Source organism: Cuculus canorus, chromosome 1 (genome assembly GCF_017976375.1).
Source record: "Cuculus canorus isolate bCucCan1 chromosome 1, bCucCan1.pri, whole genome shotgun sequence".
NCBI classification, from domain to species: Eukaryota; Metazoa; Chordata; class Aves; order Cuculiformes; family Cuculidae; genus Cuculus; species Cuculus canorus.
Window position 1 is genome coordinate 193,323,536 of NC_071401.1, and position 23,973 is coordinate 193,347,508.

General features: G+C 44.2%; 1 protein-coding gene across 1 annotated transcript; it reads left to right on the top strand.

Annotated features, from left to right (window-relative positions):
* Positions 1-20,317: 20,317 nt before the first annotated feature.
* On the top strand, positions 20,318-22,057 carry CCDC71L (coiled-coil domain containing 71 like). Its single transcript, XM_054056577.1, has one exon. It carries the CDS (start codon positions 20,973-20,975, stop codon positions 21,915-21,917), a length of 945 nt encoding a protein of 314 aa, XP_053912552.1. The 5' UTR covers positions 20,318-20,972; the 3' UTR covers positions 21,918-22,057.
* The last annotated feature ends 1,916 nt before the right edge of the window (positions 22,058-23,973 follow it).

Below are 23,973 nucleotides of genomic sequence, written 5' to 3' on the forward strand. Positions count from 1 at the left end.
GTAACTGATAGCTAACTGCAGCCTGCAGATCTGTCCTCCATTCACAGCTTCATTTTATGGGAAAGGCAGTCCATCTCTTTTTATGCCAGTCCTGGCTCATTGCTTGGGGAAGCAGTAGAAGGCCCTGGGGCCGCGGCAGGAGAGTGATGGTGCCAGAAGAGGAGCAAATTAAGGCTGGGGTCTTGCTGCATCTCTCTGAAGGGATGACAGCAGGCAGTTAAATCCTCCATAAGATGTCTCCTGGGTGAGCTTGGGTTCCCAGGGAGAGGCATCCAGGGGAATCTTTTAAAATCTGCTGGGCATGAAGTAGGCTTCTGGCCTGATCCAGAATGAGCTCTGTGAGGAGTTGTAGGCACAACTGAGTCAGGAAAACTCAAATAAGGAAAAGAGGAGTCTTGCCTATCTCTGCTCCCTGCTCCTCCAAGAAATACCCAGTCTTTCCTTTTCTCCTGCTAGGTCAGTGCTCCTGGTCATCAAGATTTTGTACAAAATCCCTCACTTCAAACACATACAGCTTTCAAAACAGGAAGCGGCAGGTGTTCAGAGGCCTTCTGAGATACATCTGCTGAAGGCTTTGTCTCCCATTTTACTTATTTAGGCTCTTATACCTCATAATAAGTATTTAAAGCACAGGGGTAGGAGTGCAAGCTGTTTCCTCTATACCACATACGTACACACTTCAGCTGAGATGTAAAACTCACACAACACTTCTTACTGGCTGGAATACCTATTTTTGACTGTTCATATGTGTAAGAGTTTGTCAGATAGACATCTACTCCACATGGTAGCAGAGTGTGTGTAAGCAGATCTTAAAGACCATTGGTTATTCATAAGGGGTGGGGAAAACTCACGAGTTTTTGTGGCTGCTGTCCGAAGTCTCAGTATTAGGTGGTGATGCAATATTGCATCATCTTGTGGTGCTGAAACTTGGCAGAGGAAACGAAAGAGGTCAGAAATAGAAACGTAAAGAAAAAGAGTTCACACTTCCTACAAGGCCTCTAGTCTATTAGCATTACATTAAGTCCTCCTAAATATAAGATACGGACAGGATTTCCTTAGTCTCTGAAAGTTTCTGACACCAAAAATAATGAGTCTAATTTGCTGCCCAGAGACTACACTACATAAACAAGCTTTCTGAACTGTGTTGCTGTGTTATGTTCCTGTCCTGATGCTTACTCTTAATCTTTGAAAATTTGGTCAGTTGTCTGCCTATTTGTTGCTGCATCCTCTTGTCTGCATTTGCATTGCATAGGAGTTATGTAAGGGCAGGCTTTTATCAGAGGATTTCTGGATATTTTTTGTTGTAAATGAGTAATGTAAAATGCTTTCTTCTTAAACTACCTCCTTTCCTCTCTCTGTATATTGAAGTACCATATCCTTTACACACAAAAGTGTTTCTCAACAGAACTCCAGGCATCCTGTAGGCTAATTGATCTTCTGTCATAATACTTGTAGTACTAGAAGTACTAAAAAGATATTCAAGTAGGAATATATTTGTTCCACTGAGTTTAGTTGAATACAAAATGAACTACAAAGAAAGCTCTTTCCCGGCCTCTTCTTTTCTGGAAACATACTCTTAACCTTCTCCAACAGCTTTAACAGAGTGCCCAGGAGATCACCACATTGGGGGTTTTTTGATTGAATAAAGGGATTTAAAGTTAAATGGCTTTAAGTTGGACAGAGAGCCTGTAGGCAGGTGTCTTTCTTTCAGGAGGAGGCTGGGGATCCTGTCTGTGTGCTGGGGATCCCATTAAGGTGCCAGAGTCGTACCTGTGACAGCACTTCATACACAGAAGACAGCGTCTCATCATAGTGGAAGCTTTGCTAAATAAACATCTATCCGCACACTGGAACATAGAGCTTCTGTCTTTACAGACAAATCAAAGCCTCGACAGCCAGCCAGCACAACCACTATGAGTAAAAAGCCAGATTCAGTCCTGAAACTTTGTACACTTGCTTCCTAGAAATGAAAAGCTAAACATCACCCAGATAAAACAGCTGATATTGGCAGACAGCCCATTTATGTTAGGATTCCTTGAGTTACCATCAGAAATATTACATTACCTATAAAGTGCATGTCCGCATACTTTTCTGCTTTCAGTGGAAAGCCAGGGCTCTCAAGCAAACTTTTATGAAGCCTCTTTACTCTTTTCCTTTTCACAGCATGAAGCCTGAGATGTTCAGCAGAGGAGGATGTGGTACCTGAGCCCAGTTTGGGTGAAATTATGCTGGTCCTTGATGGAAGGCAGTAACTGCCACAAATTGCTGGTCAGAGCCTGCTCTTTACGTGCTCCCTGTGCCCAGGAAAATAAGCAGTGCATCATTCTCCCTTGGTCTACAGTTCTGCACCTCAAAGCCCAAAAGGAATGTAGCAATGTTTGTCTCTGCACCATGACTCAGCCAGAGTCACACCACCTCACGTATCAGCTAGATGGCTGTGATAAAAACTTTTTGTCTCTTATTTTTTAAGTTAAAATGTGGCAGATGGCCAGATTATACTTCCCAGAGCATGTAGGACACAGTCATCCTGAGTACATTGGTCAGATTGATGCATCTCCAGGTTTTGTGAGGCTAGCCTGCCTGCACAGAATCACAGAATCATAGAATGGCTTGGGTTGGAAGGGACCTTTACAGGTCATCTAGTCCAACCTCCCCTGCAGCGAGCAGGGACATCTTCAACTAGATCAGGTTGCTCAGAGCACCATCCAACCTGACCTTGAATGTTTCCAGGGATGGGTCCTCCACTATCTCTCTGGGAAACCTGTTCAATTGTTTCACCACCCTCAGCGTGAAAATTATCTTCCAAATATCTAGTCTAAACTTTTCTTCTTTTAGTTTAAAACCACTATCCCTTGTCCCATTGCTACAGACCCTGCTAAAAAGTTTTTCACCATCTTTCTTATAAGCCCCCTATAAGTATTGAAAGGCTGCAATAAGGTCTCCTTAGAGTCTTCTCTTCTCCAAGCTGTACAACTCCAACTCTCTCAAGCCTCTCAACATAGGGATCATGTTCCAGGCCTTTGATTATTTTGTTGGCCCTCCATGGGCCTACTCCAACAAGTCTGTATCCTTCCTATGCTGAGGGCTCCAGAGCTGGATGCAGTTTTCCAGGTGTGATCTCACCAGAGCACAGTAGATGGGAAGAACCAATTCCCTCGACCTGCTGGCCACCATTCTGTTGATGAAGCCCAGGATACAGTTGGCCTTCTGGGCTGCAAGCACACACTGCTGGCTCATGTCCAGCTTTTCATCCATGAGGACCTCCAGATTTTTCTCCGCAGCTTCTATGTGGCTGAAAACAGGCAGGGCATGGAATTGTTGTTGTCTATTAGCAGACATATCCTACAATATTCATCTCTTGAACAACATTCAGAATCTCTTTGATGCATTCCAGAAGCTACTGGAAGTCTTCCTAAATTCACACATGAGGCAGGCATGCAGGATCTTCTATTTCATCTCAACAGGGAGCAATTGTTCTTCTTTAGGAAGCTGATGTTCTTTCCCAGTATTTTTCCTAACAACAAAATGTTTTGGCTGAGATGTTATGGTTTCCCTCCATGAAGAGGGTGTTTTAGTACCATGGAGACTGGATGCAGCCATCTTTTCAAAGTACAACAGTACCCCAAAAGTGTCTGGTAGGTTGACAAGAATAAGATTGACAAGAATAAGGTAAGGAACACATGGGAGGATACTAGGGTGGTATTCCCTCTCTGATCTACAGATACTCTAAATTGTCATTGGACCCTTGGTGGCTTCCAAGAGAAGAAAATAGATATGTGGAAGGTGAATCCCGGCTAAGCATGGAAGAGGAGGACAGGAAGATGCCATGGAAGAATGATTGATATTAGGGATGTGTAACAAACCCAAACGAATGAGTAACTTCGAAAGCAGCATTTTGAAAATCCCTTGAGAAGTGATCCCCTTGATGGACCAGAGGCTACATAGCAGAGCTTGTTTTAGGCACAGAAGTTGCTGGTACCGGGCTGGAACTGCAGGGTCTGCCCCTGAGGAGGGCTAAAGATATGGTAGGGAGCGAGTCCTTAAGAACAAGGATGGTCAGTACTGGGATCAGTCCCACAGAGCTGGCCCTCAAGATGGCAACCTGCCATCACAAGGCTGCATGGTCCCTTGGGTGTCAGCACCTGGGCAGAGGATGGGGCTTTTCAGGCTTTTACCCCATGAAAAAGTGAACCTCAGAAGAGTGTAATGACTTCTGTATCTTGACAGGCTGAGCCCTGCAAGTGGCAACAACACTTTGGTTCCTTCATTTCCTTATTTTTGCCTGTTTCAAGTAATTGACATTACAGTGGTTGTAGATGAAAAGGAACTTCGAAAAGGTGTTGCTGGGAGTTCAGAGTCAAGGGTTTGCATCCAAGAGGGTGCTAATGAGGGGAAGCAGCCTAGAAGACCATGGCTTGACTGTGACATGCTCACTGCATGAGTTGCCTGTGCTACTACCTCGGGAGAGAACAGTATTAGCTGAGTTAATTGTCTCAGTGTCACTTAGATAAACAGCAGGATACTCGGGGCAGTGTCCATCTGCTAAGAGTGAAGGCATGCCAAAAGATGATTGATCTGAAATCCCAGATTCTGCTTGAAAGATGCTCCAGTACCAGTGAGGTCAGTACATGAACTAACCTCATTGAAACTCATGGCAGATAAAATGTATGTAAACCAATGGACAATACAAGCCATTCTTAATTAAGAAAAACATTATTGAGGTAATTCATGGTTAATGCACAGGAAAAAAAAATATTATTTTAGGTTTCCATATAGTTAAGGGATGAAAAGTGCAGTGGAGGTCCAGAATGGATCTGGTTTTATGCACACAGGGTGCACGTGCAATAGTAGCAGTGTTTGTGTTGGCAGCCTTTTCAAAGGGACTTGGCACTACCCTGTTATCCAGCCTTAATTCCATGAAAGGAGGAGTACAAAAACCAAGGATTCTCTTCACTAGTGATTGAGGGGGAAAAAAACAGCTGAGTCTGAGTTAGTCTGATAATCCCATTTAAACAAATTATGTATGTTGAAACACTGTGGATTTCTGAGATAAGCAAATCCGTCACAGGTCCTGCAGCCAGGGAGGAGGGAAGGTCTTGTGTTTGATGTGCTTGGGGAGATACTAGTGCAATTCTGGCTCTGTAATCTTGCCAGGAAAATGAACACAGGTCCGGATTCAGCCCGAGGAGGCGGATTTAAATCAGGCTTTGGAGGTGTGTGTCTATCTGCGATGATTAAGTTAGCTGGCATGAACCTAAGCCATTTGGCGGTGCTGCTGACCACAGATGCTCTCTGTGACTTCAGTGGGCATGAGCGTTGCTGTCTAATCTCTCTGATCCACCATCCCAACGTTCTGCCGAGGTGGTGTAGTGGGTCACTTCAGCTGGGCACACACCTCGCGCTCCCCCCGCATACAGAGCCCTGGCGCCGTCCCACGAACAACGGCCACACTGCCATGGACGACGAAGGCACTCCTGCAACCCCCTGTACTGCGCAGGCGCCCTTCGTTCACTGTCCGCATCCGCGGGTGTGATGTCATCTGCCGCGAGGGTGACGTCACCGGCCACCCGCCCTGCGCTGGCGTTGCATCACGGCGCCGGGACAGAGGCGACCCTGGTGCTGTGGTGACACCTGCTGGGCCGACAGGAACATCACCGCGGCTGCGGCTGCGGGGCACGGGGTCATGTCCTCGTCCTCGTTCTTGTCTTCGCCCTCGTTCTTGTCCTCGTCCTCGTTCTTGTCTTCGCCCTCGTTCTTGTCCTCGTTCTTGTCTTCGCCCTCGTTCTTGTCTTCGTCCTCGTCCTTGTCCGGCCGCATGGACCTGTCCCGTCGGGGGCAGGAGGGGGTGACAGCGCACCCCTGCTGAAACAAGGACCCCACCTCAAGGAGCCTGAGCTCCTCTGGTGGTGGGGGTGAGGAACATGTGCTCAGGGGAAGCTGTGCCTTCTATCCAGGACTTTCTAATGAGTGTGTCCCCTTCCTTCTTATTTTCATGTCCCTTAGAAATAAAACTGGAAGACAAAGAATTTTTACAGGGCGACTTTGGAGCTGGTGGAGCTGGGTCTTATTCACACTTCCAGCATGAGCGCAAGGAAGATCTTTGGCTTCCTGTCTCCACCCGTCTCTTATTCATTTATGGCATGTGGAGAAGAATGTTGATTACCAAAGCTATCCATGTCCGTCTTGTATAGTTTTGTTCATTAACATCTGAAGTAATTTAAGCTCCTTAGGAAAAAAATCTTCACTGAAAGGGTTGTCAAGCATTGGAACAGGCTTCCCAGGGAAGTGGTGGAGTCCCCATCCCTGGAAGTATTTAAAAGATGTTTGAATGTGGCACTTGGGAGCATGGTTTAGTGGTGGACTTGGCAGTGTTAGGTTTATGGTTGGACTTGATCTTAAAGATCTTTTCCAATCTAAATGATTCTATGATTCTATGATTTTAGCATGCCTGTGCTTCAGCTACATGTGTCATCCAAAATGAGATTGGCAGAGCTTTCACATCCCACCAAGTCACTGTGTAAACTGTCACATAAGCACATGAATCCAGTTCTGGACATGATAGAGAGGAGCAGAACAGGAATGTGAGTGACTTCTCTGGCTGAGGACAGCCTTCATGCAAGAGCTGGGTCTGTCAGAGGTGCCTGTGCCAGAGCTGCCTGTCAGCTGCCCACTGAGCAGACCACTCAGGTTAAGGAGCTCAGACCTGAGGTTTCCAACAACTTTCCAGTTTGCCTCTGCCAGGGGTTACAGCCCAAAGTGACTGGTAAAATTCACACTGGGGCACCACACAGACTAGTGAGACCACTGACACCTTAAGGCCATTGTCCTGTGGGTCTCACATACAAGGTTGGTCTGAGATTGACACTCAGGAATGTCTGTTGGTTGACAGAGGGGCTGATGATCCTGGGGCTGATTCAGACCTTCTGGCTGCTGTAATCTCCCAACAACATGAATCTTCCTGACTCCATTTTCTGCAAAATGCTTCCCTACCTTACGCGCATACCTTGGAACACAGGCACTGCCGGCGCTTTTGTTGAACCTTTCCATCAGACCTTGCACTCTCCCTTCTCTCAGCTGTATGTTGGCTGGATTTGAGGAACTTACATACTTTATTTCTCCTGAATCAGATACCACCCCAAGCACATCTCTTTGTCAGATGTTTGGTTTATGATACTTTAAGATAAGTTGCTATATTAGGGTTTGGATTCAATGCCTTGCATTTCTTGCAAGTGCTGATACAGCCACGTCACATAACAAAATCCATTTGTTAAGAAATTCAGCATTAATAAAATAACCTTGATCTTATTGCAGGTAGACAGCAAGCCATCTGCAAGCAGCTAGCTACAAATGCATACGCTGAACTCAAAAATAGATTGCAGCTGTTTGGCATGAACTGAAGCACAATATCCTGAAGGTGGCCTTTGTTTCAGAACAACACTCAGTGTTGGAAGGTTTACTGCCTGTCCTGGCGTACAGGATGCCTGATTCCAGGACTTTCCAGTGTTTCCTGTAGGTAACCAGAGCAAATATTTGTATAGCATTTGGACCTGGTTGGTCATCATTCTGTTAAAAAATCTTTAGGAAACTGACAGGTGTCTCTTCAGTGTGGTATCTCTTTTTTTTCTCCCTTTGCTTTGTGCTCATCCTGATGTCCATTTTTCTTGGGTGAAGTGTGATGACTATCTCATTATTGGCCTTCAATATTTTTCCTGCTTATAGCAGATCCAGAAGAATTCCCTTGTAATCCCTCAACACAGCTAATGTTTAGAAAATGGAAGAGATCATTGTACATGAGTGCCTAGAGAAATACAAGAACTCCATCCTGGGGCACACCCACTACCTTCCTTAACCTATTTTAAAGACAAATTCCAGTCATCTGAAACAAGAAGGCTACAATTTTTTTTTTCATTGAAGAGTTATGCATTTTCCATGGGCATTTCAGCATCTAACTTAGATCATAGAATCACAGAATCATAGAATGGTTTGGATTGGAAGGGACCTTAAAGATTATCCATTTCCAACCCTCCTGCCATGGGCAGGGACACTTTCCACTACAGCAGGTTGCTCAAAGCCTCATCTAACCTGGCCTTGAACACTTCCAAGGATGAGGCATCCATGACTTCTCTGGGCAACCTGTTCCAGTGCCTCATCACTCTCAGAGTAAAAAAATTTCTTCCTAACATCTAATCTAAATCTCCCCTCTTTAAGCTTAAAACCATTCCTCTTCCTCCTATCACTGCATCCGCTGATAAAGAGCCCCTCCCTGTCTTTCCTGTACTTGCCCCTATTAAGTACTGGAGGGCTGCTATAAGGTCTCCCCTGAGACTTCTCTTCTCTAGACAGAACAAGCCCAACTCTCTCTGTTCTTGTATGGCAAGTTCTTCAGCCTTCTGATCATCTTTGTGGGCCTCCTCTGGACTCACTTTAACAGATCCATGATCTTCCTGTGTTGAGGAGTCCAGAATTGAATGCAGTACTCCAGGTGAGATCTTAATAGAGTAGAGGGTCAGAAACACCTCTCTCGACCTGCTTGTCACACTTCTTTTGATGAAACCCAGGATACAGTTGGTTTTATGGACTGCAAGTGCACGTTGTTGGCTCATGTCGAGCTTCTCGTCCACCAACACCCCTAATTCCAGAGAGAGACTTCACTCCTTGGCTTGGCCTGAGACCTTCATCATGACAGATTTCCTGGGTGATTGGTGGCCTAAGGATGACTCTGATCACTGTGTCCAGACCTGTTCGTGATCCGGAATCACAGACTCAACTTCTTGAAGCCTCATAGTCGAGGCAACATTCCTGCCTGTGTTGCTGTCACTCTCAGCTCCTGACCTCTCCACCTTCCCTGTCTTTGTTCCTGTCATTTTCCAGAGGTCTGCACTTCAAATGCAGAAACTGCTAGACGTGGTGAAATCAATTTTCATGTCAACTGAGCTTGGACAGGAACGAGGTTTATTATCCTGAAAATATTTTTTTAAATATAAGAGATATGTAAAATATTTCAAAAATATTTTATCTTGCTGCAGACATCAGGATTTTCAGAGCAGTCATTTTGGTGATAAATCAAAAGTAATCACAGAATCACACAGAATCACAGAATGACCTGAGTAGGAAGGGACCCACTCAGATCACCGATTCCAATTCCCTTCTCTGCACAGGACAATCCCAACGTTCAAACCATGTGTCTGAGGGCATTGTCCAAATGTTTTTTTTAATATTGTCAGGCTTGGCACCATTACTGATTCCCTGGGGAACCTGTTCCAGTGCTCAACCACCCTCTGGGTGAAGAACGCTTTCCTAATATCCAACCTAAATCCCCCCTGGCACATCTTCCTGCCATTCCCTCAGGTCCTACCATTGGTGACCAGAGAGAAGAGATCAGCTCCTGCTTCTCCTCCTCCACTTGTGAGGAGGCAGTAAGCTGCGATGAGGTCCCCCCTCAGTCTCTTCTTCTCCAGGCTGAACAGACCAAGTGACTTCAGCCACTCCTCATACAACTTCCTCTCTAGACCCTTCACCAACTTTGTGTCTGTCCTCTGGACACCCTCCAGTAGCTTGAAATCCTTTTTTATACTGTGGTGCTCAAAACTGCACACAGTACTCAAGGTGGGGCTGCATCAGGGCAGAGTGGGACAATCACCCCCCTTGACCAGCTATCAATGCCGTGCTTGGTGCACCCCAGGACATGGTTGCCATCTTGGCTGCCAGGGCACACTGTTGGCTTATGTTCAACTTGCCATTGACCAGAATCCCCAAATCCGTTTCTGCAGGGCTGCTCTCCAGCCTCTCGCTCCCCAGTCTGTATGTATATCCAGGGTTGCCGTGTCCCAGGTGCAAAACCCAGCATTTGCCCTTGTTAAACTTCATGTGGTTGCCCAGCTCTCCAATCTCTCTAGATCCCTCTGCAGGGCCTCTTTGCCCTGAAGAACGTCAACAGCTCCCCCCCGTTTGGTGTCATCAGTAAACTTGTTTAGTAAACTCTTGAGTCCTGCATCCATGTCATTTATAAAGATATTTAAAAGTACTGGTCCTAAGATGGATCACTGTGGAACCCCGCTAGCAACTGCTCACCAGCCCGAAACAACCCCATTCACTATGTCCCTTTGAGCTCAACTCATCAGTCAATTGTTCACCCACTGCATTATGTATTTATCCAGCTGCATGCTGGACATTTTTTTTAGGAGGATAATGTGAGAGACAGTATCAAAGGCCTTGCTGAAATCTAGAAAGATTATGTCAACTGGTTTTTCTTGGTCAACTAGGTGGATAACCTTGTCATAGAAGGAAATTAAGTTTGTCAGGCAGGACCTTCCCTTTACAAACCTATGCTGGCCGGGACCAATGACTATGTTGTCTTTCAGGTGTTTTTCAGTAGCTCCCAAAATAATGTTCTCCATAATCTTACTGGGCACTGAAGTGAGACTGACAGGCCTGTGGTTACTGTGGTCATCCCTGCTGCCTTTCTTGAAGACTGAGACAACATATGCCAGCTTCCAGTCAACTGGTACCTCTCCACATTCCCGAAACCATTGAAAAATCATTGAAAGAGTTCTCATTATGACATCAGCCAGCTCTTTAAGTACCCTTGGATGAATCCTGTCAGGCCCCATAGACTTACAGGGATTCAGCTGGAGCAGCAAATCCTGCACAAATTCAAGGTTGATTGGGAGTTTATCATTTGCAGAGTCTTGGTCCTCTAGCCCAGAGCTCTGGGAGGCCAGAGCCCACCATCTGTATTGAAGACAGAGGAAAGAAAAACCCATTAAATATCTTGTCTGTATCCCTGTTTATGAAGTGTCCATGCTCATCAAGTAATGAGCCAATGTAATGGGCCAAAGTAACAAATAGTTCAGGGCAAATGACATTTTTTTGGAGACTATGGCTCATGTTTTTCTACCGGTGGGTAATTAGTCAGCTATACAAAATGCAGTTGTGTCAACAAACTGTTCTTAAGGAATCATACATTGTATTAGTCATAGTCTGAGACAACAGGATTGAAAAGTGATAATTGGGGAGTTCAAGGTCAAACATCAACGTGTCAGATAACAAGTAGCTGAAGTCTGTACTAGGAGCTGTATATCCAAACAGTTTCCCAGCAAAAACTTTTTACCTATTTTTTCTAGGTTTATTCATCTTCAATATCAGGACATGACATATTGCTGAAAATAATGTTACTATCCATAACTGATCCATTTCTGGATCAGAACCTGGAGATGCTGTTTAAAGTGGAAGTAACTAGGGGTATGAACACAAATATGAAGTGTGACTTCTAAGAATGCTAAGCTATTGGAAGGTAGTCCATGAGAAAAGACTGGAGAAGGCTGCACAGGAGCTGAAATGATTTAGCAATGACCAGTTTGGTTTTGTTGCAGGTCTCTCCACTTCTGCTTTGACTATCACATAACCCATAGAGGTTAGTTTAAAGAAGAGACTGGGTGAAGGAAACATTCAGTTTTGACCGAAAACATATTTATACCTGTGACAGAATTAATTTCACTTTAATAAGGACTCCCAGAGGACTCTCATCTAAAGTAGTCATAAAATGCTTCTAAAGTCAGTGGAGATAATTGGATGAGATGTCCATATCCATCCTGAAAGCTGGTCTACATTACATTAGCAATTTCAAATGTGTCAGATTTAGTTTGCCATTGGATGAGCCATTTCTCTGCAATCTATTTCCCTTTCTCTGCTCGCTTTCTAATCCCTTTCTAATCCTTACGCTTTTCTGTAATTGGCCAACTGTCCGTCTTCATGTGTTTTAACATGGCACAAGAGGTTTATGCTAGGAAATGCCTGCCACTGGGAAAAGCCATTCTGTAGTCTGCCTTGGTGAGATAGACCCTAATCTAGACCCTAGATTTTATTTTTTAATCTCCAAATTTCATGCAAATTCATACTGGATCTGTCAAGCATTTTCCTTTTCTTCATTATCAACAATTTTTACACAAGTCCTGGAGTCTCAGCTTTTCAATTTTCTCTATTATTTCTTTTCAGATTTGTTTTTCCTTTGCTATTGTCATATATATGATGTGTAAACACCAAGAGCTGCATAATATCATATTCACTTGGTAACTAAACTGATTAATTCTCTAACCATTGCAGGACAAAATAGGACACGTAGCAAGCAAAGAAAACATGTATTGTAACACATCAGTCACTGGGAAGAAGGTGCTTTTCAAAGTACTGTCTCATTTTGGCAGGAAGCAAATGAGCAGGCATTTCAGTGAATCAGCTTTTAGTCAGGGAGGGTCAGTTAGGAAGAAATTGGATCAGGAAGACGCTAGAAAAGGAATGGAGAGTATGAGGAACATGAATGGAAAAATAGTTCTGGTTAATGTAATATGTAAAGATGAGGAAAATTGTATTAGTATTCATCTGTTACGATGTGTCCAATCACTTGCTACAGTCCCGAGATTAAAGACGCCAGTCTTTGTTTCAGACAGGACTTGAGGTTAGCCTCTGGCATCTTCATTTACACTTCTAAGTAATGACCACTTGAGACATTTGCAGTTCTCATTGCCTGCAAGGGAATAGTGAATGGCTCAGACCATGACCTGCAAATGTTAAGCACTGAGCAGCTCCCCCTAGACAATGCATTGAGACTTCAACTTTATGCTCCTAGTGTGAAAAACTTAAAATGCAGATGTAAAAAAATGCTAAGGGACAGTGAAAAATATGGCGTAATGAGATGACTTTAATGAAACCGGTGCAACCCTCATGTAGGTACCCTTAAATACGAGTAACAATGGCTCATTGAACTTCAATTGAATAGGAGCCGGTATAAAATAAACTGAAGTATACTCCACAAACTGGAACAAGTGGCCACACTAGGACTTTGCGTGGGTTTAATTAAATTAGTAAAAGATTAAACCACTACCATTTCTTATTTGGAGGAGCCTTACAAAGGCAGCTGAGGGAAATGGCTGTTGAATATGAATAACTGATGACTTTGTCACTTTATAATGAAAGTTTGGATCACATTCATATTTTGGAAAATATTGGATGTAATTGCTGGTTGATAGTGTTCATACAATGTACATTCCTCTGTAAGAATAAACACATTACTTAATTCACTCTGTTTCTGAAAGATGATTTTAAAATACTGGTAAATGAGCTACTCATCCACCTGAACCCATTGCAGGTTCACTGAGGATGAACTTGCCTTCAATATTATTCTTTTGAGGAGAGACTGTATAATAATGCAGATCATGGATAGGTCAAAGCCTCTGCTAGCATCGGTCACTGTGTCTGTACTGAAATAGAGAGTATTTATAGCTACTTACAAGAGTATCTTTTCTTCCATTTTAGAAGGTACAATGTAAAAGCCCAGTTCTCGGGGTGTTATTTATTTTTATTCTTTCTTTATAACAATATTATCTTTCCTTATAATAATATTATCTATATAACAATATAACAAAATTGGTAAAAATCATTAATGTGTTCATATAATCCAGTTTAGATACTTATTTTGTGACTATGTGAATTCATAGTAATTTTAAATGGATTCTAAGGAATACAATCAACCAAGTGTTACCAAATTATAAATTATTACAATATTGTGGGGAATGGGTATAGAATCATGGAATTATAGAATGGTTTGTGTTGGAAGGGACCTTCAAGATCATCCAGTTCCAGCCCTCCTGCCATGGGCAGGGCATCTTCTACTAGATAGATTGCTCAGAGGCTTATCCATCCTGGCCTTGAACACCTCCAAGGATGGGGCAGCCACAACTTCTCTGGGCAACCTGTGCAGTGCCTCACCACTCACAGTAAAAATATTTCTTCCTATCTAAACTAGTTCTCCCCTCTTTCAGCTCAAAACTGTCAGCCCTCGTCCTGTCACTGCACTCCCTGATAAAGAGCCCCTCCCCAGCTTTCCTGTAGCCTCCTTTAAGTACTGGAAGGCTGCTATAAGGTCTCCCTAGAGCCTTCTCCTCTCCAGGCTGAACAACCCCAACTCTCTCAGCCTGTCCTCATACGGGACGTTCATATATAAGATATAAACCACAATTCGGGCTTTTTGAATTAGGATTGAATAACATATGAAATACACCCAAGGAACAGAAAGTGATACAACTAAAAGTAACGTGACCAGACCTCTAGCAGGTTTTAAGTCGGGCAGGATCTCAGTTTAGTAAAGACATTCAGTTCATTTTAAGTGAGTTGGCATCTCCAGCGCTCCCCAAAGCTAGGTCTCTTGTGCCGGCTCGCAGTGCTGTACCCGGAGGCCAACTAAACCCCCCTGCTCGCCTGCTGCTGGGGCAGAGGTCCCTTAGCAGGAGGAACTGGGAAGTGTAGAGATAAGCCTTCCAGGCTTTTGAAACCCATGCCTAACTCAGAGAACAAATGAGAGATTCAGAAGGAGGTGTTAATGCTAACAGCCAACATCTACATGATAATTGAGTGCTTACAACATTCACTGAAACAGAGAGCCTCCACCTAAGGCTCTAAAGCTCACGCTCCTCTACCCTGTGAAAGTGCCAGGGAGGATCTGAAAAAGGAACGATTTCGATCACTTTCTGTTAAAATAAACACAACGGGCAGTAAGGTTTGCAAGGTTCGTGTGGAAAAAGAGAACACTAAGAATGTGCCTGACTAAGACGTCGTCCAGTGACAGTAAAGCTGCCGTAAGTATCCATTTAAGGAAGTCACATCCATATGTCATACAGAGCTGAGCTGGTACCAGCTCCCTCACTGACTCATTCAAAGCACTTTGAAGGGTAACTTCCTCTCCATGGACTTTGTGCTGGATCATGTATCCTCCCTAGGCCAGTATAAAATGTAAATCTAATATAAACATTGCATTATATCCTGTGACAAGTTCAACAAAAGAATTAATTGTGTTCTCCCACTGTTCTGGAGTGAATCTGTACTGTCAGCTCATCCGGTAATGTATGAATCTGTTAGGAAGGAAAATGGAAGCACAGGCTGGAGTGTATCATGAAAAGAATTCTTTAACTGACATGCTCAGTAACGCTTGGTATCAAGAAATAAGATTTAATTAATCAAGTTATTAAATAATATTAATAATCAAGTTATTAAATAATATTAATAAGTTAGTAGGCTTTAAAAATTGCCTCATTTGAGACAAGTGAATGAAAATCGCGTTTAACAGTATCAGCACTTAAAATGGAGTACTTTAGAAACAATGTGATCAATATTACAAGACGACTCGGCCTATGAGACCATGTTCTCCAACAATGTATTTCCTATGTTGGAATTGTATTCAGAAATTAATACTAGATGGATCTATTATCTGGTAAGTTTACACCTTTGATAATGTATAGCTTTTCCTGAAAACGTACGAGTTGGTCCTGTATTGGAAAGTAGTGCAGATCATCTTTTTGTTTTATAAATAGGATTATAATTTGAAGGAACATATTTTAGACAGAAAATGACTGAAGAAAGAGAAGAAGGAGAATGTTTCAGCATAAATCTCACCAACAGGGAAAAAAAAAAAGAAAAGAAAAAGAAGGAAAAATAGGAGAGAAATAATCTCAGGCAGTGGAATACAATGAATACACTTTCAGGCTCCACCTTTGCTGGGCTTCTGCTAAGCGTGACTTCTGGATACTGATGGACTCTGTAAGCTATGCAATTTTTTCTCTGCAAATGCTTCATTGCTTTTTAGTTCTAGAATATGTTCTTGCAGCTCTTGCAACAGTAAATCTCTGGGAAAGAAAGAGCACATTTTATTGTTGTGGTAGCCCTCATCTGTCTTTTATCAGGTCAGCAGAGCAGAACCAGCCATGGTGGCCAGCTCCAGGGTCTCCCTAGTCCAGCATCCTTGTCTGTTAGGTGCTAGAAAAGGAAGGTTGGGGCAAGAGGGTGAGAACAGTGCAAACATTTAGGGTTACCTCCCCTGCTGCATTCCTCCTTTCTTTCCTAGCCCTTTGCTTATGAGCTTTCTGAGCCCGAGGTGCTAGACACAGTTTTCCAGCACAAAAGTCTTGATTTTTTTCTTCCACTCACGTCTAAGCATTTCAAATGGTGTACTCTGTAATGTCTGCAGCCCCTTCTCAACGAGCTCACACTTCTGTTCAGTATTAGGGTACATTTTTCCATTTTGTCACCAACAACTTTGCTGGAAAATGAACTCCACAGAGTAATTATGAATCATCTGAAAGAAAAAATACTTCTCTTTGGTAATTTATATTTTTTTCTATAGCTCCATGTGCTTCCCTGTTGTTCTTGTATTATGAGAAGTAAGACATAACAATTTCTTATCTGCCTTCTTTTCACAATTGCAATTCTAAAAACATTTATCATATTCTTCCTCAGCCAACTGTTTTTCAAGCTGAAGAGTCTATTTAATCTTTTTTTTCATAGAGAAGCTCTTTTCCATAGAGAAGCTGCTCATCCTAGTTGCCCTTCTTTGTGCCATTACTATACCTCATTGGAGATGGTAAGACTGGAAACACGTAGTATTCAATTTTGTGGAAGCACAATAGTCCTGTATCCAGCAGAATGCTGTCTTTCGTTTTGCTGTCTATGCCTTCAATAGTGAACATCTTATTTCCCTTTTTGGCTGCCACTGTGATTTCTACACACAGCAATTCCATGTCTTCCCCCCTCCCCCCTCCCGCCCGATATCTGATTGAGAGACTATTCTTGTAAATCATTTGCTTTTGTCTCTCTCTGAAAGTATTTTCAGGAACTTTGCTAATGCTTGTCCAGGCACTTCTCAGACCCAGGAACCTGATGACTATTGGGAAACGTTTGAATTGTAGTTGCAAATGTTTATGGAATCATGCTCATAATGTCATGCAAACTTTCCTGAAGTATGCCAGAGACACTTAGGAAGCAAACTAACAAAAGCAGTCTGCCCATTAATGCAATCTCTCCATAGCAGAGGTAAAGATATTAGAAAAGAGTGGTTATCTTTGCAGGTATTGGGCAGCCAGACTGTCCTTGCTAATCTGTGTAGAAGAGCATTAGTATGCTGGAGGAAAAGCCTCAGCATCAGAGGTGGTGTGACTTAATATCTGTGATTTTTGGATTTATCAGCAGGACTCAGTGTGATCATAAGTACAGAAAACATTTTTAGAAACTAAAATAATTAGTAGTGACAAGTGTTTTTTTGGTGCTGGGCAGGAATTATTTAACAAAATAGTATCCCTGCAATATTTTGTCAATCGGTGCTTTACCCCTCGCTTCTCAACAATTCTTTAAAGAAAACAAATTCTAACAAATAATTTGGAACAAAAAATACAGATTTTTTTCTCTTCTCTGTTCCACTGTACTTTTAGAATAATGATTGTTAGAAATTAAGATCTGCCGAAAATTAAGTCATGGAGTTGTACATCTTAGTCAAGCCATTTTAATCCACTTCTTCATTTTATTAATCTGTTAAAGTAAAGCAATATTTACTTCCATAACTCAGGAGAGCCATGAGTGATAATGAATGCTATCAAGCAGTAGTATGATTAAAATGAAGAGCTATGCACTTCCAAAGGACTATTAATTTTAATGTTATTACTGTACTGAGCTATTGTAAATTACTGAAATATAGCCAATTACCATGGATTTTCTTGAGACAACTTTGTAATGAATTAAAAGAAGAGCATTGTGCTGCAGAAAACTCATAAAGAAGTTGTAAAACTGAGATTACATCCTATGCCCTAAAATTGTATTGTCCATACTGGAAGAAAAAAAGTAAAAATGATTAACACAAAGATGTACTGATCTGTCTTTTTACTGTAGCTACGGTGATTCACTTCCCCCTTGATGAAAATTCCCCATCTGTGTCTCAATGATTTTCAACTCATGCCAGAAATGTCTATAATCTCAGCAGAAAGGTTATGGACAATGATTATAAACAACTGGGTTTCTACAGTTTAATGATGACCCACATGTCAGCTGAGCTGCTGGAGCTGATATCGGGAGCTCCTGCCATCTCCTGTGGTCCAGCAGATGATGAGCTTCTTGCTAAGCTGTGGTCACCTCATAGCTGCAACCATGCACTCATACACCAGTGTTTGACTGACTGCAGCACAGCTGTATCAAGAGATGTCGGCCCGTAACACTTCCAGTTCTGAGTTCTTATCCCTTCTCCATATGTATACCTCCTTCAGTTAAATCAATCTGCCTGCACAACTGTGCTCTAAAGTATGCTGTGAAACAAACCAATTAAAACCCACCACCACCATCATTGTTTGAAGAAAGGTTTTTTTCAAAAATGGGTCATTTATAAAGCTCATTTAGATTACAACTGCATCTCGTATTGCAGTCCCCATGAAGACTGTCCCCATGAAGATTTAAAATAGCTTGTTAATATCCACCTTAGATGGTTATTTGGATTGCTAATCTTGAGCTTCCCATGAACACAAGCTGAATTAGACTGTGAAGAAAATTCAATTATTTCCACTGGCAGCAAGGAATAATTTCTTACACATAATTTCTGCCTCTTATTTGACTGGCTTTCTTGACATTCCAATTTAGGTTCTTGATGAGTTGAGAATAAAACATTTCTCTATTCTAAACTGAAAGATTAATTACAGAAGAAAGACTGTCTATGAAGAAAAATGTTATTCCTCACTCTTTACGAATGCTGACAGAAAGTAATTAGTTAGGAGTCTAATCAAACCCTTAGTAGGATTCACGGGGAAGATTAGACCACCTCTGCCCTTGCTAAAACCTTGCTGTTCTGGGTACTGGAAAGAGCTCTGGTTTAATTGAAACAATGCAGGAATCTAACAAGACGCTTTCCCTGTGACACGAATCTCTGAAGTATTGGAAAACATGCTGTAGAGGGACATGGGATTTCACAACAGTTGACAAAACTGTGCTTATAAAGGTGCAAGCATAGCAGTGCTATGCCAGAAGGAACGGCACTATGGACTGGTAGTTCTCACAAAGGGTTCGACCAATGCAAAGACTGAGTTCTTTCCACTTCATTTGAGATATGCTTTGTTGGGATACGAAGCAAATCTCAATGATGTTGTGAACATTTCAGTGTCAATAAGCTGGAGAAATGGGCTCGTGAAGTTCAACAGGAAGAGCAAAGTCCTGCATCTGGACAGGAACAACCCTAAGTACTGATATAATGTGAGGGTCACCCAGATAGAAAACAGTTTGGCAGAAAAGGATTTGAAGGTCTTGGTGGACACCTGGTTGAACACGAGCCAGCAACATGCCAACATGCCCCAGACAAATAGCATCCTGGGCTGCATTGGGCAAAGTATTGACAGCAGCTTGAGAGAGGTGGTCCCTTCCTTTATTTACTGTTGGTGAGGTGACAGCTGGAGTCCTGGGTCCAGTTCTGGGCTCCCCAGTACAGGAGAGACATAGACATACTGGAGACAATTCAACAAAGGGCCACAAAGATGATGAAGGAGACTGGAGCATTTCTCCTGTGAGGGAAGGTTGAGGGAGCTAGGACTGTTCAGCCTGAAGAAGAGAAGGCTCAGGGGGATCTCATAAATGCACATAAATATCTGAAGTGAGGATGCAAAGACGACAGAGAGAGGCTCTTCTCAGCAGTGCCCAGTGACAGGACCAGAAGCAATGGGCACAAAATGAAACACAGCAGGCTCCCTCTGAACATCAGGAAATACCTTTTCACCATGTGGGAGACCGAGCAGTGGCACACATTGTCCAGAGACATCATGGAATCATAGACTTGCTTGATTTGAAAGCAACCCATACAAATCATCGAGTCCAATACCCAGCTCCTCACAGGGCTACCAAAAACTAAACCATATGACAAAGAGTGTCATGGAGATGTTCCTTGAACAGTTGGTACCATGCCCACTTCCCTGGGGAGCATCTTCCAGTTACCGACTACCCTCTCAGTGAAGGCCTTTTCCAAATGGCCAATCTGGACTTACCCTGATGCAGCTTCATACCATTTCCTTGTATCAACAGAGAGAGGAGTCCCTACCCTTGAAGATATTCAAAAGCTGTCTAGGCATGGGTCCTGAGCAGCCTGGTCTAGGTGGCCCTGCTTGAGCAGGGAGGTTGGACAAGATGACCTCCAGAGGTTCCTTCCAACCTCAACTGTTTTGTTTGTGTGATTCAGTACAGCAGGATGGATGTGTTTGTTGTTGCATGACAGATTTCACCGCATTCCGTCTGAGCTCCCGTTTCTGTTGTTTCACTCAGCCTTTGCTCTTCTTCCACGGGACATCACCCATTATAGCATCCAACCAAATCCTTATGTAAACATATTTCACAAGAAAAAAACACCTTTGCCCACTGCCCTGTGAAGAATCTCACCCTTGGCAGGCACATGGCAGAGCCATTGCACCAGGCCCACTAGCACCCTACTGCGCCTCGTGCCTTTCATAGCCCTATGGCAGGGGAGTCTGGTCTGGGTGATCTTTAAGGTCCCTTCCAATTTTATGCTTCAATAAAATAAATAAAATTATTAAATAAAATCCTGTGATTTATGGTTTCAATACAGGATGGGAGGTGATGTGATTGAAAGCAGCCCTGCAGAGAAGGACTTGGGGTGCTGATCAATGAGAAGCTCGACATGACCTGGTGCTTGCAGCCCAGAAAACCAACCATATCCTGGGCTGCATCAAAAGAAACATGGCCAGCAGGTCGAGGGAGAGGATTCTGCCCCTCTATTCCTCTCGTGTGACATCTCATTTGGAGAATTGTGTCCAGTTCTGGAATCCTCAACATAAGGAGGATATGGAGCTGTTGGAACGGGTCCAGAGAAGGGCTACAAAGACGATCAGAGTGCTGGAGCATCTCCCATATAAGGACAGGCTGAGAGAGTTGGGGTTGGTCAGTCTGACAAGGTTCCAAGGAGACGTCATATAGATCTTCCAATAGCTGAAGGGGCTACAGGAAAGCTGGAGAGGGACTGTTTACGAGGGCGTGGAGTGGTAGGATATGGGGGAATGGGTACAAATTGGAGAGGGGCAGATTTAGACTAAACATAAGGAGGAATTTCTGTACTATGAGAGTGGTGAGGCACTGGCAGAAGTTGCCCGGGGAAGTTGTGGCTGCCCCACCCCTGGATGGCGGGGCGCCAGCAGGGTGAGGGCTCTCTGGCGATCTGGGGGTCCCCACTGTCTCCTCCGCTCCCCTCTCCCCCCCGAGGGCGGGGCCGGCCCCGCGTGACGCGTTTCAAACGGCCCAACCGGCGGCGCGGGGGGGGCGGTACGAGGCCCCCGCCCGGCGCTTTAAACCGCCATTTTGTGACGGGCGGCGGCGAATCGATCGTCGCTGCCGAGGCGGCGAGGCCGTCCGCTGCTGTCTCTGCCTCCATGACCCGCAGTCGGAAGCGGGCGGCGCCGGAGAGCGGGGCCGCGAGCATGGACCGAGAGGCGGGCGGCGCCGCGGGGGCAGCCGGCCAGGCGGAGAAAGTTGTGTACTCGCGCTCGCAGGTCTCTTTCGCCGGCACCAAAGCGCTGGGCGACGCCCTCAAGCTCTTCATGCCCAAATCCACCGAGTTCATGAGCTCCGACTCGGAGCTGTGGAACTTCCTCTGCAGCCTCAAGCACCAGTTCTCCCCGGTCATCCTCCGCTCCAAGGACGTCTACGGATACGCCTCGTGCCGCGCCGTCGTGCCCGACCCGCCCGAGCGGCCCCGGCGCCGCGCCGCGCGCCCCCCGCCCCCCTCCGGGCCCGCGCCGGGCGGGCGGCGGAGGCGGCGGCGGCGACGGCGGCGCTGGAAGGGGCGGGGGGGCCGGCGGGCGGCAGCGGGCGGCGGCGGGGCCGGCATTAGCGGCGATCGCGGCGGTGCGGGAGCCGCCTGGGAGGCGCTGGGCGGCGGAAGGTCGCTGGAGGAGATCTGGAAGGCGGCGACGCCGCGGCTCACCACCTTCCCCACCGTGCGGGTGCGCGGCAGCGTGTGGAGCCGGCGAAGCCTCGCGGCGGCGCGGCGGCGGGCGCAGCGGATCCTCGGCGTGGACCTGAGCCCCGTGGTGCGGCTGCGGCGCTTCCCCGTGGCGCCGTCCTGAGCCCGCGGCGCGAACAAAGAGACCGATATCAGTCACCTGTTTACATTGCTTTTTTTTTTTCTGTTTTTTTTTCTTTTTTTTTTTTTTAAATGTCTGGATCGTGTTCTGCTGCTGCACTTTATGGCTCGCACCGGCCCCGACCCGCCCGTGCCCGCCGGGGCGCGGGGAGGGCGAGGCGAGGGGCCGCCTGGCAGATACCACGCGTGGGGACCAAGTTCCACTTCTCTTCTTCTCCCGTTGGGCTACCTCACAGGTCCAGAAATCCACCCAAGAAGTTATTTTCCAAAGGAACTTTACTTTCATGCTTGTATAATAAAGCACCATCCGATTCTCGCTACTTTTCTCCCTTCTTCTTCCCCACCCTTTTTGGCTGGATTATGTATGCTTTGTGGTGTTGCACTAGTATGTGCTCAGGGTATTTTGAATCCCAAGCATTCCCAAGTTTCGGTTTACTCTGATCAAGGATGCATAAGGAACGGAGGTTCAGGACTTGTGGCTGTTCTCGATGGTGCAAAAACTTTTTGACAAAAAATTTCATGGGCTTAGTGATATATAAAGATGTATCGCGCAGTATAATTGTTACACTTTTGTATCTAAAGTAATTTTTAAAGTTTTCTAGTTGAACTAAGTATTTGTTTCTATTGAGCACCTGAAGATAGAATCATCTTGATATTTTATAACCCTGTTTACTTTAAGGAAGCTCATTTGGTCAACCTAAGTGAACTTAATAAAAGTCAAAGAACAAGTGACGTTTTGGTTCTGTGAAACTGCGCACGGATGGGTTTGTTGGTGAAGTACACTGTCCAGGCGCCTAGGGTAAACAAGCTTCTGGAGAATGGTCATCAAAGCAATGCATGGGTGTCAGGAGATGAACTCTAGTACAATGTTGATGCTGACAGCCGAAAGTCAGTAACTCCTATGACCAAAATATCACACTGAAGTGCCTCTCTCTGCAAAAAGAGCAAGACTTGATACGTGATCATTTAATTGCAAAATAGTGCTGATTGTCAGCCCAGGGTTGTGCAATGATTAATGATGGAAGAGCATATTTAACGTAATTACTTGCACGTAACTTTTTTTTATAAACCTCTCCTGGGTTTCACAGTAGAGTCTGATGTAAAATTCATGATGTAGCTTGATTATTTTGACTAAAAATACCATACAGCCATTCTACGCAATTGGCAATCTCTCTTCAAACTGATTTATTAAGAGCTTTCTTAGCTCTTAGACCTTGCAGTTGGTGCATGAGGAGCAAAGGTGCACGTGTGAGAGAATGTGAATTTTTTTTTTTTTAATGTGTGTGAGAGGAATGAGAAGTGCTTGGTTAATAGGCAATTGATGTCCCTAGTATCCGGCAAATGATACTAACTTAACAGTTTCCATGGTAGAATGAATAACTTCACAGCTTGTTTATAGAATGGTTTGGTGACTCTTAAAACTTTTTTTTTCTGGTGGCTGTCGACTCCTTGTTGCCTGCTGTTGTCAGAGGAATAGGACTGCTTGATGTGTATAGGCTACTTGTAAAAACTTGCTAACGCTAACCTAAAGCAGTTAGCTTCTTCTAAAGCCTGTTTATATTTTATAGTTCTTACATCGCAAGGCTGAAAAGTTCTTATTCTCCTAAACTAACAAACTGTTCTATGTCTCTCAGGCTTTTGAATTCTTCACATAACGTTAGACTGCCTGCTGATCACTGCAGTGGTGCCACGTCACATTTCAGAAGTGAATTGGGAAATGACAGTTCTAAAGTGCATGTTGTTGTGCTGTTTCCCTGGCTGTAATGTGTGCTTAGATGTACAGTCAAAACTGTGTTGATTTAAAACTCTGTAAGACAAACTGCAATGTGACCAAATGCCAGGGCTCTAAGTATTTCATTTTTGACATTCCACTTTAGAAATGCAAGTTAAGACTATCGTTCATAGTTCTTGAAACGTCTAGTTGGCTTCCGTGATGCTGCTGTTAGGTTGAGGTTTTTTATTTTTTAGTATTCTTTTGAAAGTTTTATGGAGAAGGATGATAAAATGTAAGCAGTTGCCTTGTGCAGTCTCTTCACTAA

Coding starts and splice junctions, on each gene's coding strand:
- CCDC71L (XM_054056577.1), top strand. CDS start 20,973: ATGGCGGGGCGCCAGCAGGGTGAGGGCTCTCTGGCGATCTGGGGGTCC.